Source organism: Eurosta solidaginis, chromosome 5 (assembly GCF_040869045.1).
Source record: "Eurosta solidaginis isolate ZX-2024a chromosome 5, ASM4086904v1, whole genome shotgun sequence".
NCBI lineage: Eukaryota > Metazoa > Arthropoda > Insecta > Diptera > Tephritidae > Eurosta > Eurosta solidaginis.
In genome coordinates, this window is record NC_090323.1 from 167,418,819 (window position 1) to 167,433,936 (window position 15,118).

The 15,118-nt window shown below is 37.7% G+C and overlaps 1 protein-coding gene across 17 annotated transcripts in view; it reads left to right on the forward strand.

Annotated features, from left to right (window-relative positions):
* LOC137233656 (collagen alpha-1(XV) chain-like) overlaps nt 1–15,118 on the forward strand; it is a 1,316,768-nt gene that overhangs the window by 1,113,147 nt on the left and 188,503 nt on the right. For all 17 annotated transcript variants that reach the window (XM_067756874.1, XM_067756865.1, XM_067756879.1 and 14 more), the window contains one exon: nt 13,565–14,137. In XM_067756874.1, the coding sequence (XP_067612975.1) occupies nt 13,565–14,137 (573 nt within the window). The remainder of the gene's footprint in view (nt 1–13,564; nt 14,138–15,118) is intronic.

The window sequence follows — 15,118 nt, forward strand, 5'->3', positions numbered from 1 at the left end:
ATAGAATTATGGCATTTTTTTCATTCTTCGGAATTTTCGATATCGAAAAGTGGGCGTGTCATAGTCATATTTCGCCCATTTTTAATAACAAGATAAGGTGAGTTCAAATAAGTTCGTGAATTAAGTTTAGTAAACTGAATGTTTTTAGCGACCTTTTTATATGTAAATATGTTCAACTTTAGCTGGCTCGAGGTCAATAAAACTACGTTGAATAAAACCACAGGTTTTTTAACTAATTTATTCCAATATATTTCGGTTATTCCGCGATAACCGTTCTCAAGGATCTGTGTATAAATGTGATATAAACAATTTTCTTAATACCAAAAACAAAGTCAAAACATAAACAATATTTGTATATACATACATTTCTTTTCACGTTTAGTAAAGATATATCGATTTTAGCTCAAGTTATCGTGTTAACGGCCGATCGGAAGGGCAGAAGGACGACTGTGTATAAAGACTGGGCATGGCTTTAACCGATTTCGAAAACAGTTATCGTCATAGAAGCTATGCCCTTACCAAATTTCACAAGGTTGGCCAATTTTTGTTCGTCTTATGCCATTAAAAGTATTCTAGATAAATAAAAAGGGCGGAGCCACGCCCATTTTAAAATTTTATTTTATTTATATATTTTGTTGCACCATATGATTACAGGGGTTGAATTTTGACATAATTTACTTATATACCGTAAAGATATTCAATTTTTTGTTAAAATTTTACCTTAAAATTTTTTTTAATTGCACTCAAAATTTACTCAAGTTATCGTGTTTGCGGACGGACGGACAGATGGACGGACGAACGTGGCTAAATTATTTTCTGTTTTTCGCCCAGATCATTTTGATATATAGAAGTCTATATATATCTCGATTGTTTTATGCCGTTGCGGGGTACCGTTATACGAACAAAATTAATATACTCTGTGAGCTTTGCTCAGCTGAGTATAAAAAGCAACTAATTGGCAGTTTTTAATATGTATGTGTAAGGCTAAGCGTAAGTGCCCACACTCAACTACTGAACAGAAAAAAAATAGGAAAAGTTAGGTGAGTCTTAAATCAAATAACATCAAACATTTTATAACCAGTATATGGTGATTTTTTAGTAGGGAATATGTTTGAAGTGAGAAGCCATCACAAATTGGAATTATTTCACCCTCGAGGGTCTTGGAGAACTTACATGAAAGAAGTTCGATTAGATATTTTGGTAATTTAACAAATTTTATTTTAAATAATACGAAAACAAGTAAAGACGAGACTGTTTTCAGTATTAACTGACTAATCGGGTGTATGATATATGTAATATATAGGGAATAAATGTCTCTAAGCTAATTTTAATGGATCGATAATCCCCACACAAGATTTCATGTTTTTTGTTGCCTACATTTCAACAGCAAGTTGTACGGGATATATATTTTATATTTGAGAGATCGTTTTTTCTGACAACAATAAATGCTCTTAAAATTGGTCCGAAAGGACGAAGAGCTTCTTATCTGAACAATCGGTTGTACGGGATATATTCAATATATATGACCGACCTCTTCTATCTGATAAATTGAGGAAGATATGACAAAAAAAACCTGTTTTCTTTGCAATGGTTGTATGTGTGATATATGCTATAGTGTTCTGATCTGGTCAGTTCTGCCAAATATCTCATCGGAGACCAAAATATACCCGCTCACCAAATTTTGTCAATATATCTCAAAAACTGAGGAACTGGTTTTCGTCTAAACAGACGGATAGACGGGCAGGACCATCCTGGTCATTTCGGTATAGTTATTGGTGGGTAGGTCTCTTCCTCTTTAAAAAGTACAATTTTGTGATTCCTGAAAAACTTTATATACCATTTCATTTTCATGAAAAATAAACAAAAAACTGAATAACAGTACTGATTAATTTCGATGTGTACCCATAGAGGGTTACGTCTAGAAAACTTATATTTGAACGTTAACTAGCGCCCGATCAGGGATTAAGTTAAGCCACACCAGAGGTAGCTTTATCAGACACAATTTAGCAATGTGTTTCATTTCGGCAGCTACTACATTAACTGCATGGTGCACTTAAGAACTCAATGGTGTGAAAAATCAAAAGACTCTCTCGATCAAGCGATACAAGCTATCTGGCACAAGAACTGCTTACGCTGCTTACTCTACTTTACGTCACAAAGAAGTTAGACTCCTGCTTAATAATATTAAATTAATATTATTTTTAGTGCATTTTTGTTTCACTCAATCCATAGTACTTATGTTACGTCCGACTTTTAGAAACCAACGCTGACTGGAATACTTTTTTTTTTGTTCTTTGTGTGTTAACGTGGATGGAGGAAATGCTTTATGCACGAACCGGGTTGTTAAGCCTCGGTGCTACACTCTGTAGCAGCGGGCCTCACCGTGTTTAGCGAGGAGCATCTGCTGACCATGTCCCATCTGTCACTTCCCCAGGTCATTTTATGGATATCACTGCCCTGGGATAGGTCGCCTAGTGTTACTTCCACCCTTCTCCGTTGCTGTGCGAAGTGATCGCATTCGAAAAAGGCGTGGGGTGCGTCATCTATGAGCACACAGTATAAGCAATTCGGATTTTCGACAACGCCCACCCTTTGGAGGTATTACCAGAAGTAGCCGTGGCCACTTAAAAACTGTGTCATGTAGAAATCAACCTCTCCATGTGGTCGTTCTGACCATGGCTCCAGTTCCCTGGTCCATGTGCCTGCAGCACTGCAGCTCCATTCGTGTTGCCAGCGACGAATAGAATCTTTTCGCGCCTGCACGGCAGCAACATCTCTGCGGAGTTCTCCTCGGAGTGAGGGAAATACTACTGGGTTTAAGGTTATAAACATTTGCATATCCATTAGGTTGGGTCAGTTTTTATGACGCAATTTGTATACATCGTTTTTAACGGATTGGATTCTTACGCGGACTTTGACCATGCAAATTGAACAAAAAAAATAAAAATTAATTAAAAATTAACAGGATTAACCTGGTTTCATTCGGCTACTTGAAGGCGGTGCGCTGCCAAAACGTACAATAGGAAAAAATAGCTTCCCAGTACATGGGACAAGTTTAAACCCATAAGTAGTCTCACAGTATTCGAAATTTTGAAGCATTTTAAGGTATTTATATTAATATGTATTTAGTGGGTTTATTGTTAAAATAATCGGGACTACTTCTTTCACCCATGCAAAACCTCATACAAAATTGTGTATGCGGGGAATTGATTATTTTCTATGAAATTATTTATACAAACATTATCCTGCCCTAATGTGCAAGTAAATGAGTTTGCCAGCAAACGTGTTTAGATTTATGGCAGGTCATTTTAAATCATGGCGCGTTGATAATATGTGAACTACCAGCACAAATAACAAAAACAAATATAGGAATTTTTGCGCTAGAAAGATTATACGTGGCTAGAGTGATGGTTAAAAGCGTTGCTTGCTCTTTAAATAAAAGTACTGTTAACAGACATATAAAAATACATGCACAGCAGCGAACAGAAAAATGGCAGTAGCCTAATTTTGTTACTGAAAAAAAAAATCTAGAAACAATACTAGAAAGCTCCACTTGGAAGAGGGGGCGAAGAAACTCTCCGTGGTACTGTATGCATGCAAGAGCACGTGGAGCCTATCGCCTAAACTTGCATTGAATATAAACGTCAATTGTCAATCCCATACTTTACTATTGGGTCCTAGTTTGGTAGGCAGCTGCACCAAAAAGTATGTATACAAAAAAATTTGAGGTAGTAAATATGCAGGTTATCAATGATTAGCATAAGGGGAGCCCTAAAGGTACCTCCACAGCAGCATTGCATGCCACTTTTCATATCCTATCTGCAGACCTGATAAGGCTTTGGATCTCTGAAAGGCATAAAAGCAGGCCGTATGACCAAAGGAGTATAGTGCCCTTAAGTAAAGGCCAAACGGACATGGTCTCGTGCCTAGACATCGAAAGAGATCTTGAGGCCACAATACAACCGGAAGGTTTGCAAAAAGATACGGACAAGTTAGAACATAGGATACACTTATTTACCTATGATTCCAAATTACGGAAGGAATCAGGTGTGCTATTTACTATGTCGATCTATAACTAAGTAGATCCTACAGGCTGTCAGATCACTGCCTCCTTCAGGCGGAAAATACGAGCAGAGCAGAAACCGGCAGAAACTCTGAAATAATCGTGCCTGAGCTGCAGTAGTATCAATATTCATATTGAAAGTCAGGCTGCCATTAAAGCAATAATCTCACACAGTACTTCATTCAGAGGTGTCCTGAAATGCAAAGAAGCATTTGATAGACTTCGCTTTAGCTGAGAAAACATCTATGTATATTGGTGTCTCGGTCATAATGGGACTCAAAGTAACGAAAAGGCCAATGAGTTGTTAAAGGGGTTCCAGCAATCCCTTCGGGAGTAAGCTAAAGGTAGCATAAGTTCCATTTGATCCACTAAGCAAGAAAAGTTTGAACAAAAGCGCGGAGCTACAAAATTTCTAAGAACGATTTTAGACTATCAAAGATACTCCTGTCTAAAAAAAGACGACTAACAGCAGATGTAGTAAGTTCGAGGTGCAGAAAGTAACAGTTGGATACGTTTTGTGCTCGTGTCTTGCGCTGGGAGGTCAAAATTCCAGCTACTAGGAGCAGCACAGTTGTCCGATCTCGCAGCAGTCAAGTGGACGTATTTATTCCATACATAAGTCCTGGCACCTAATTGGGGGTTTTCTGTTGGGTTTTCAAACAAATTCTGGTAATACTATTTATACTTTCAGTCTATTAGAGGTCTTTATTGACCGGCTAGTTCAACTTTACCTAACCTTGTATTTTTGTCTTCGATAGTTTAAGAAAAAGTGTGGTAAATTTTGAAATTGTACAAACTAATCTCAAAAATTCGAACAAGCTTTAGGAAAATTTTGACTTTTTATATTAATTTTTTTGTAACCCAATGAATTTTAGACTCACAAAATACAGGTCATAGGTCTCTCAAAAGTCAAACTTTCTTCCATACAAAAGTGGAACATTTCTTTTTATAGAAGACTAGCAGACCTGGCGGACGTTGTTCTGCCATAAATTTGGCCTATCTGCATACATTTTAATAAGCTTTTTCCGTCTAACTCCGCCCTACCCCTCTAAACTTTTTCCTAATCTTTTTATTCACTCCTCCCTCCGTTTTTTTCGCTTCATCTCCATCTTCGTCTCATTCTATCTCTTTCTCAGTCTTCTTCTCTCTTTTCTCTTCTCTCAAGTTTTTCTCCTTCTTCTTCATCTCTAATTTCCAGTCCCGGAGGGTGGTATGTATTTCGTTCCAGTCCTATTCCGAGTCTCAGTCCCAGTCCCACTCCGAGTCTCAGTCTCAGTCCCAGTCCTAGTCCTAATCCCAGTCCCAGTCCCAGTCCGTCTCTGGTATACTTCCCGGAAAAAAGCATCGTAAATACTAATATAGGCAAATTTATATACGAAATTTCAGGCAAATCGAATAGGACGTATGTAGATAGGTATGTGGGTGTTATTAATTCTTGTCTTTATTTCGGCTTCGCATGCATATTTATCAGTTTTGCCAGGTTGATGCGGCTAAATCGAATATCACATTGAACTTTAGAGCTCTCAGCAACAGCTTCAATTTGATACCCATAATGTAAAGACACTTTCTAGGTGTATCCGGGTCCACTTTTTGGGCATTATCTCGAGACCCTAGCCTCGCAGTTGTATGAAAATTATCCTGTACTATAGCACTCACCAACAGTTTTCATTTAATATCCATATTATATAAACACATTCTAGGGGTACCCGGGTCCACGTTTTGGGCTATATCTCAAGATCCTACCCTCCCAGTTGTATGAAAATTATCCTGTACTATAGCACTCATCAACAGCTTTCATTTGATATCCATATTATATAAACACATTCTAGGGGTACCCGGGTCCACGTTTTGGGCTATATCGCGAGACCCTAGCCTCCCAGTAGTATGAAAATTATCCTGTACTATAGGACTCATCAACAGCTTTCATTTGATATCCGTATTGTATAAACACATTCTAAGGGTACCCGGGTCCACGTTTTGATCTCAAGACCCTAGGGACGTAAAGAAAAAAGGTAGACGTTGGCCGATTCTCAGACCTACCCAATATACTCACAAAATTTCATGAGAATCGGTTCAGCCGTTTCGGAGGAGTTAAGCCTCTAACACCGTGACAGAAGAATTTTATATATTAGATATACTATATATACCATCATATATATATTATATGGCTAAACCGATTTGGGATTTTAAACTCAACTAACCATAATCTCTCCTTCCTGTATCTTTCCTAAAAATGCCATGGCAATCTTTCTATCCGTTGTCGAGTTATGGAGTGACAATCAAAATGGAGACTCCTTTTTATATATATAGAAGATAACTCAAACACACTTCGGAAAAAAATGTCAAAACTCAATGCGAATTTTGAGAGACTTGGATCCATCAAACTAAAAATTCATTGCGCTATAGAACCGCATTCTTAAAAAAACTCAGGTAACTTCGAGATTTTCGTTAAACTTTGCACGGATTTGCAGAACTTTCGTAAGCGTTTTTGACGTTGGCCTGCAAAGTTTAAAAAAGTTTTTTTATAAATTTCAAAACTGAAAAATAGAGCAATTCAGTTGACGAAATTAAAAAAAATGTCCATTCCAATTTCTCTGTACGGTGTTGTATATATGTATATGAGCTTAGGTAGATATATTAACGTAAATATTTTTACATATCAAGTTTTTTCCGCATTCTAATGTGTGTATGTTTGCGTATGATGAAAATTTTTATTGCCGAGTTAAATGTATGGCTTGCTATGGTGATCATATTTTCATCTGAGTATATCCCTGTATGTGTGTGTGTATATATGTACACTTCATCATACCATTGCAATGTGAGCATAAATTTATTTTTGTTATATCCTGGCCCAGAATGGAGTGTTTGCGATGATTTGATTTAAGCAAGTGGAAAATTGAATTTGAAAACTAGGTTACAATGCAATTTATGCAAAAGGAAAAGAGGAACGGAATGGATAGTCTGTATGAGATCAATGCTTTAATAACTAATGGTTTAAGGGTCAAGTGGTTAGTGTCTGTATATGTGAGGTTAAATGAACACAATGAACACATTTTTATACTCAGCTGAGCAGAGCTCACAGAGTATATTAACTTTGTTCGCATAACGGTAATCCGTAATGGCATAAACTAATCGAGACTTCTATGTATCAAAATGATTTGGGCGAAAAAAGAAATTCATTTAGCCATGTCCGTTCGTCCGTCCTTAAACACGATAACTTGGATAAATTTTGAGATATCTTGATGAAATTTGGTACGTAGGTTCCTGGGCGCTTATATCAGATCGCTATTTAAAATGAACGAAATCGGACTACAACCACGCCCACTTTTTCGATGTAGAAAATTTCGAAAAATGGAAAAAGTGCAATAATTCATTACCAAATGCGGATAAAGCGATGAAACTTGGTAGGTGCGTTGACTTTATGGCGCAAAATTTAAAATTAGTAAATTAGTTTAAAAGTTTTGCAAGCTATAATTTGGCAGTCGTTGAAGATATCACGATGAAATTTGGCAGGCACGTTACTCCTATTACTATATGTATGCTTAATAAAAATTAGCAAAATCGCTTGACGAACACGCCCATTTAAAAAAAAAAATTTTTTTTAAGTCAAATTTTAACAAAAAATTTAATATCTTTACAAAATATAAGTATATTATGTCAACATTCAACCCCAGTAATGATATGGTGCAACAAAATACAAAAATAAAAGAAAATTTCAAAACGGGCGTGGCTACGCCCTTTTTCATTTTATTAGTCTAGAATACTTTTAATGCCATAAGTCGAATAAAAATTTACCAACCCTTTTAGAATTTAGTAGGGGCATAGATTTTATAACGGTAACTGTTTTCTGTGAAAATGGGCGAAATCGGCTGAAGCCACGCACAGTTTTTATACACAGTCGACCATCTGTCCTTCCGCTCGGCCGTTAACATGATAACTTGGTATAAAAATGACCGAAATCGGAATATGACCACGCCCACTTTTTCGATATCGAAAATTACGAAAAATGAAAACAAATTCCATAATTCTATACCAAATATGAAAAAAGAGATGAAACATGATAATTGGATTGGTTTATTGACGCAAAATATAACTTTAGAAACAACTTCGAAAATGGGTGTGACACCTACCATATTAAGTAGATGAAGATAAAAAAGTTCTGCAGAGCGAAATCAAAAGCCCTTGGAATCCTGTCAGGAATACTGTTCGGGGTATTACATATATAAATAAATTAGCGGTACCCGACAGATGATGTTCTCAGTCACCTTGCTCCACATTTTGCTCGATATCGGGAAAACGCCTTCACATATACAACTAAGGGTCACTCCCTTTTAAAACCCTCATTAATACCTTTAATTTGATACCCATATCGTACCAACACAATACGGAGTCACACCTGGTCCACCTTTATGGGGATATCTCGAAAAGGCGCCCACCTATAGAACTGTGGTCCACTCGCTTTTAAAATACTCTTTAATACCTTCCATTTGAAATCCATGTCATAAAACACATTCAAGGGTTACCTAGGCTCATTTTCCTACATGGTGATATTCCCTTATTTTGTCTCCAAAGCTCTCACCTGAGTATATGATGTTCGCTTACACCCGAACTTAGCCTTCCTTACTTGTTTCAAGCATCAATTTGTATAAGTATTAGTTCTGTTTACATGCGTGACTTAGGAGTACTTTGTTGTTGTTGTTGTTGTAGCGATAAGGTTGCTCCCCGAATGCTTTGGGGAGTGTTATTGACGTGATGGTCCTTTGCCGGATACAGATCCGGTACGCTCCGGTACCACAGCACCATTAAGGTGCTAGCCCGACTATCTCGGGAACGATTTATGTGGCCACATTAAACCCTCAGGCCATCCCCTCCCTCCCCACCCCCAAGTTCTATGAGGAACTTGGGGTCGCCAGAGCCTCGTCTATTAGTGAAACAGGATTCGCCGCGGATAGGTGAGGTTAACAATGGGTTTTGGAGAAGCTATATATTGCGCTGGCAACCTGAAGGGTTGCACTACACAGCCCTTGAATCTGGTATTTTAGTCGCCTCATACGACATGCATACCTACCGCGGGAATATTCTGACCCCCTAACCCGCTGGCGTTTAGGAGTACTTTTTTTTCTTTTTATACTCAGTTGAGCAGAGCTCACAGAGTATATTAAGTTTGATTGGATAACGGTTGGTTGTACATATATAAAGGAATCGAGATAGATATAGACTTCCATATATCAAAATAATCAGGATCGAAAAAAAATTTGATTGAGCCATGTCCGTCCGTCCGTCCGTCCGTCCGTCCGTCCGTCCGTCCGTCCGTTAACACGATAACTTGAGTAAATTTTGAGGTATCTTGATGAAATTTGGTATGTAGGTTCCTGAGCACTCATCTCAGATCGCTATTTAAAATGAACGATATCGGACTATAACCACGCCCACTTTTTCGATATCGAAAATTTCGAAAAACCGAAAAAGTGCGATAACTCATTACAAAAGACAGATAAAGCGACGAAACTTGGTAGATGGGTTGAACTTATGACGCAGAATAGAAAATTAGTAAGATTTTGGACAATGGGCGTGGCACCGCCCACTTTTACAAGAAGGTAATTTAAAAGTTTTGCAAGCTGTAATTTGGCAGTCGTTGAAGATATCATGATGAAATTTGGCAGGAACGTTACTACTATTACTCTATATGCGCTAAATAAAAATTAGCAAAATTGGATGAAGAACACGCCCACTTTTTAAAAAAAAAATTTTTTAAATTCAAATTTTAACAAAAAATTTAATATCTTTAATGTATATAAGTAAATTAAGTCAAAATTCAACTCCAGTAATGATATGATGCAACAAAATACAAAAATAAAAGAAAATTTCAAAATGGGTGTGGCTCCGCCCATTTTCATTTAGTTTGTCTAGAATACTTTTATTGCCATAAGTCGAACAAAAATTTAGCAATCCTTCTCAAATTTGGTAGGAGCATAGATTCTATGACGGTAACTGTTCTCTGTGAAAATGGGCGAAATCGGTGGAAGCCACGCCCAGTTTTTATACACAGTCCACCGTCTGTCCTTCCGCTCGGCCATTAACACAATAACTTGAGCAAAATCCGATATATCTTTACTAAACTTAGCCCACGTACTTACCTGAGCTCACTTTTTCTTGGTATAAAAAATGGGCGAAATATGACCATAACCACGCCCACTTTATCGATATCGAAAATTACGAAAAATGAAAAAAATGCCATAATTCTATACCAAACACGAAAAAAGGGATGAAACATGGTAACTGGATTGGTTTATTGACGCAAAATATAACTTTGGAAAAACCTTTGTAAAATGGGTGTGATACCTACCATATTAAGTAGAAGAAAATGAAAAAGTTCTACAAGGCGAAATCAACAGCCCTTGGAATCTTGGCAGGAATACTGTTAGTGGTATTGCATATATAAATAAATTAGCAGTACCCGACAGATGATTTTCTGGATCACCTGGTCCACATTTTGGTCGATATCGCGAGAACGCCTTCACATATACATCTAAGGGCCACTCGCTTTTAAAACACTCATTAATACCTTTAATTTGATATCCATATCGTACAAAAACATACCAGAGTCCCCCTGTCCCACCCTAATGGCGATATCTCGAAAAGGCGTCCACCTATAGACCTAATGCCCCCTCCCTCTTAAAATGCTCAGTAACACCTTTCGTTTGATACCCATATCGTACAAACATTCTAGAGTCACCCCTGGCCCACCCTAATGGCGATATCTCGAAAAGGCGTCCACCTATAGACCTAGTGTCCACTCCCTCTTAAAATGCTCAGTAACACCTTTCGTTTGATACCCATATCGTACAAACATTCTAGAGTCACCCCTGGCCCACCCTAATGGCGATATCTAGAAAAGGCGTCCACCTATAGACCTAATGCCCACTCCCTCTTAAAATGCTCAGTAACAGCTTTCGTTTGATACCCATATCGTACAAACATTCTAGAGTCACACCTGGCCCACCCTAATGGCGATATTTCGAAAAGGCGTCCACCTATAGAACTAAGGATTACTCCCTTTTAAAATACTCATTACCACCTTTCATTTGATACCCATATCGTACAAACACATTCTAGAGTCACCCTGGCCCACCCTAATGGCGATATCTCGAAAAGGCGTCCACCTATAGACCTAATGTCCACTCCCTCTTAAAATGCTCAGTAACTCCTTTCGTTTGATACCCATATCGTACAAACATTCTAGAGTCACCCCTGGCCCACCCTAATGGCGATATCTCGAAAAGGCGTCCACCTATAGACCTAATGTCCACTCCCTCTTAAAATGCTCAGTAACACCTTTCGTTTGATACCCATATCGTACAAACATTCTAGAGTCACCCCTGTCCCACCCTAATGGCGATATCTCGAAAAGGCGTCCACCTATAGACCTAATGCCCACTCCCTCTTAAAATGCTCAGTAACACCTTTCGTTTGATACCCATATCGTACAAACATTCTAGAGTCACACCTGGCCCACCCTAATGGCGATATCTCGAAAAGGCGTCCACCTATAGAACTAAGGATTACTCCCTTTTAAAATACTCATTACCACCTTTCATTTGATACCCATATCGTACAAACACATTCTAGAGTCACCCTGGCCCACCCTAATGGCGATATCTCGAAAAGGCGTCCACCTATAGACCTAATGCCCACTCCCTCTTAAAATGCTCAGTAACACCTTTCGTTTGATACCCATACCGTACAAACATTCTAGAGTCACCCTTGGTCCAGCTTTATGGCGATATCTCGAAAAGGCGTCCACCTATAGAACTAAGGATTACTCCCTTTTAAAATACTCATTACCACCTTTCATTTGATACCCATATCGTACAAACACATTCTAGAGTCACCCCTGGCCCACCCTAATGGCGATATCTCGAAAAGGCGTCCACCTATAGACCTAATGCCCACTCCCTCTTAAAATGCTCAGTAACACCTTTCGTTTGATACCCATATCGTACAAACATTCTAGAGTCACCCCTGGCCCACCCTAATGGCGATATCTCGAAAGGGCGTCCACCTATAGACCTAATGCCCACTCCCTCTTAAAATGCTCAGTAACACCTTTCGTTTGATGCACATATCGTACAGACACCCCTGGTCCACCTTTATGGCGATATCTCGAAACGGCGTCCACCTATGGAACTAAGGATCACTCCTTTTCAAAATACTCATTAACAGCTTTCATTTGATACCCATATCGTACAAACACATTATAGAATCACCCCTGGTCCACCTTAATGGGGACATCTCGAAAAGGCGTCCACCGATAGACCTAAGGCCCACTCCCTCTTAAAATGCTCAGTAACACCTTTCATTTGATACCCATATCGTACAAACAATTTCTAGAGTCAGCCCTGGTCTACCTTTATGGCGATATCCCTAAATGGCGTTCATCCATAGAACTATGGCCTACTCTCTCTTAAAATACTCTTTAATACCTTTCATTTGATACACATGTTATACAACCACATTCCATGGTTACCCCAGATTGATTTTCCTTATTTTGTCTCCATAGCTCTCAACTGAGTATGTTATGTTCGGTTACAACCGAACTTAGCCTTCCTTACTTGTTTGTTTTTGTTTATACGATAATGAGTATGCAATTGAGAATTCACACATATGGAAAAATATTTATAAATATTTACAAATGCACTTGTGCCTAAATAATTTTTTTTTTTTCATATTTTATTTAAATGATTTTAAATGAGTTTTGCATAGAGCCGTTAAATAATGATTACTAATTATGATCACTACCGGTCGATTATAATTGTCTTTAGAAATAATTTAGCGATTACTTGACGATAATAAGTATCCTAATGATTACCGGATAAATATATTATTTTTTTTAGAAGCCATTAAATAATTACTTGCCATTATTGATATTGGTAATGACTATTGATTGATTGATTTATTATTTTCTTAAGAATCTATTTCATGACTACTTGCCATTACGAATGATGGTAATGATTATCGTTTCAGCTTAGGAACCATTTAATGAATAATTTGATATTTTTAGTGATGGTAATTATAACCGGTTCAATTGATTACATTATTTTGAAGTCATTTAACGTCTACTTGCCATTTTCATTAGGTTGATAATGATTACCGGTGCATTTGATTATTTTTTTAAGAAATTATTTCAAGGTGACTTGTCATTAGTAATAATTAATGATTACTTGTCATTATTACAATTTTTTAATGATTACTTTCCAATTGATTAAGAAAAAAACTCATTAGCTTTTATGATTATTGAAAAAAATTATCAAAAGTAATCAAAAATAATTCTCTGTGATTACTTTTAATTATTTTTGATTACTTTCGATAATTTTTAATTCCTATTTGATTACTTTTTATAATATATGAGTTTCTAGTAATTGCTTTTTTCGAAAAAATATTAAATAATATTAAAATAATTATTAAAAAAATTTTGATTTTTTTTTTCTTTTATCTTTACAGGGCCATCCAGGCGTGCATGGTACAGCTGGACAAAAGGGCGAACCCGGTCAACCAGGCGTACCGGGTATTGCTGGCGCACCAGGCGCTTCTGGTTTAAAAGGCGATCGTGGTTTACCTGGTGAAATGGGACCGGTTGGTCCCGCCGGTCCCCCCGGTGAAGTGTTATATGCAGATAATTCATTGAATGGTACACAAAACTTATCAGGATGTCAATGTCCAGCCGGTCCACCTGGTCCGCCAGGTGCACGCGGTCCACAAGGCTATGAGGGACCACCAGGTTTGAACGGCGAGCCTGGTCCAGCTGGGTCGAACGGTTTGACCGGCCTGCCTGGCTCCAAAGGTGAGAAAGGCGAAAAAGGTGTGCGTGGTCTGAGCGGCCCCAAAGGTGATCGCGGTCCCGAAGGACCGCCAGGGCAGGCCTTTTTCGCTGGTGGCTACGAAGGCATGGCTATGAATGGTACGAAGGGTGAGAAGGGCGAGAAAGGTATGCGTGGACGTCGCGGCAAACCGGGCCAAGCTGGACCGATTGGACCGCCGGGCAAACCAGGGCCAATGGGCGATATTGGACATTCGGTAAGTAGAATAATTAAGTAAATTTATATTTGCCTTTATTTTGAAGTAATTTTTTGGAGAACCTTCCACATTATATATGCAATACGCTAAAAATTTTGAATAAGAGTTTCAAGGAGTAAAAAAAAATTTATAAAAATTATTAACATTATTAACATTATGCTAGAGAAAAATTTCATTGAATAAGCAAACTAAATATAACATGGTCTTCGTATTTTTGTAGAATATGTTACTTTGATTTGTTTTCAACACACACTAAAGAACATATCAAGTTGACTGTCCCTTTTTATTTAGAAAATTCTGTACAAAATTTTTGAAATTAGTATTTAAAATTTTTTTTTGTATATCCTTTTTTTACTATTTATCTTATTAATACTTCACACTGCTTAAAAAATATTGTTTTTCCCGAAAATTTGCCAATTTCTATCGAAACTTTGTATCTTCATAGATCCTTCATAAGTACAGAACGTCGAAAGGATATCGTATAATATAAAGTGAGCCACTCAGCTCAATAATATCGTGATTTGCTTTTCGATAACACTCCCAAAAACCTTCGGGGAGAGACCTCATTGCTACAATTATAACAACTTAATTTGCTTTAAAGGTCAGAAACTAACACCGATCCTTGAACTGATCACTGAGCTTCCTCTGGACTTGACTGGATGATATTTAAAGAGTTCCTTAATATATCTGGGAGATATGCCGGTACGCTTTAGAAAGAATTGTGGACTATTTGTCTGTCGTCACCTCCACCTGACGGTGTTGAGGATATATATAACGTAAAGCGTGACCAATAAGATTAACAGCCTTGGTATCTATTATTTAGTGGCCTCTTGCTTTGTTGTTCGTTGACGCTATCCATCACTTCCCTATCAATTTTGAACATGCATAGTGACAGAAAGAAGATGTAGAATCGAAATCTACTTTTCTTTTCCGAATATAAATGAGGTGCATTATTTTCCGCTTTACGAGAAAGGTCCTTGC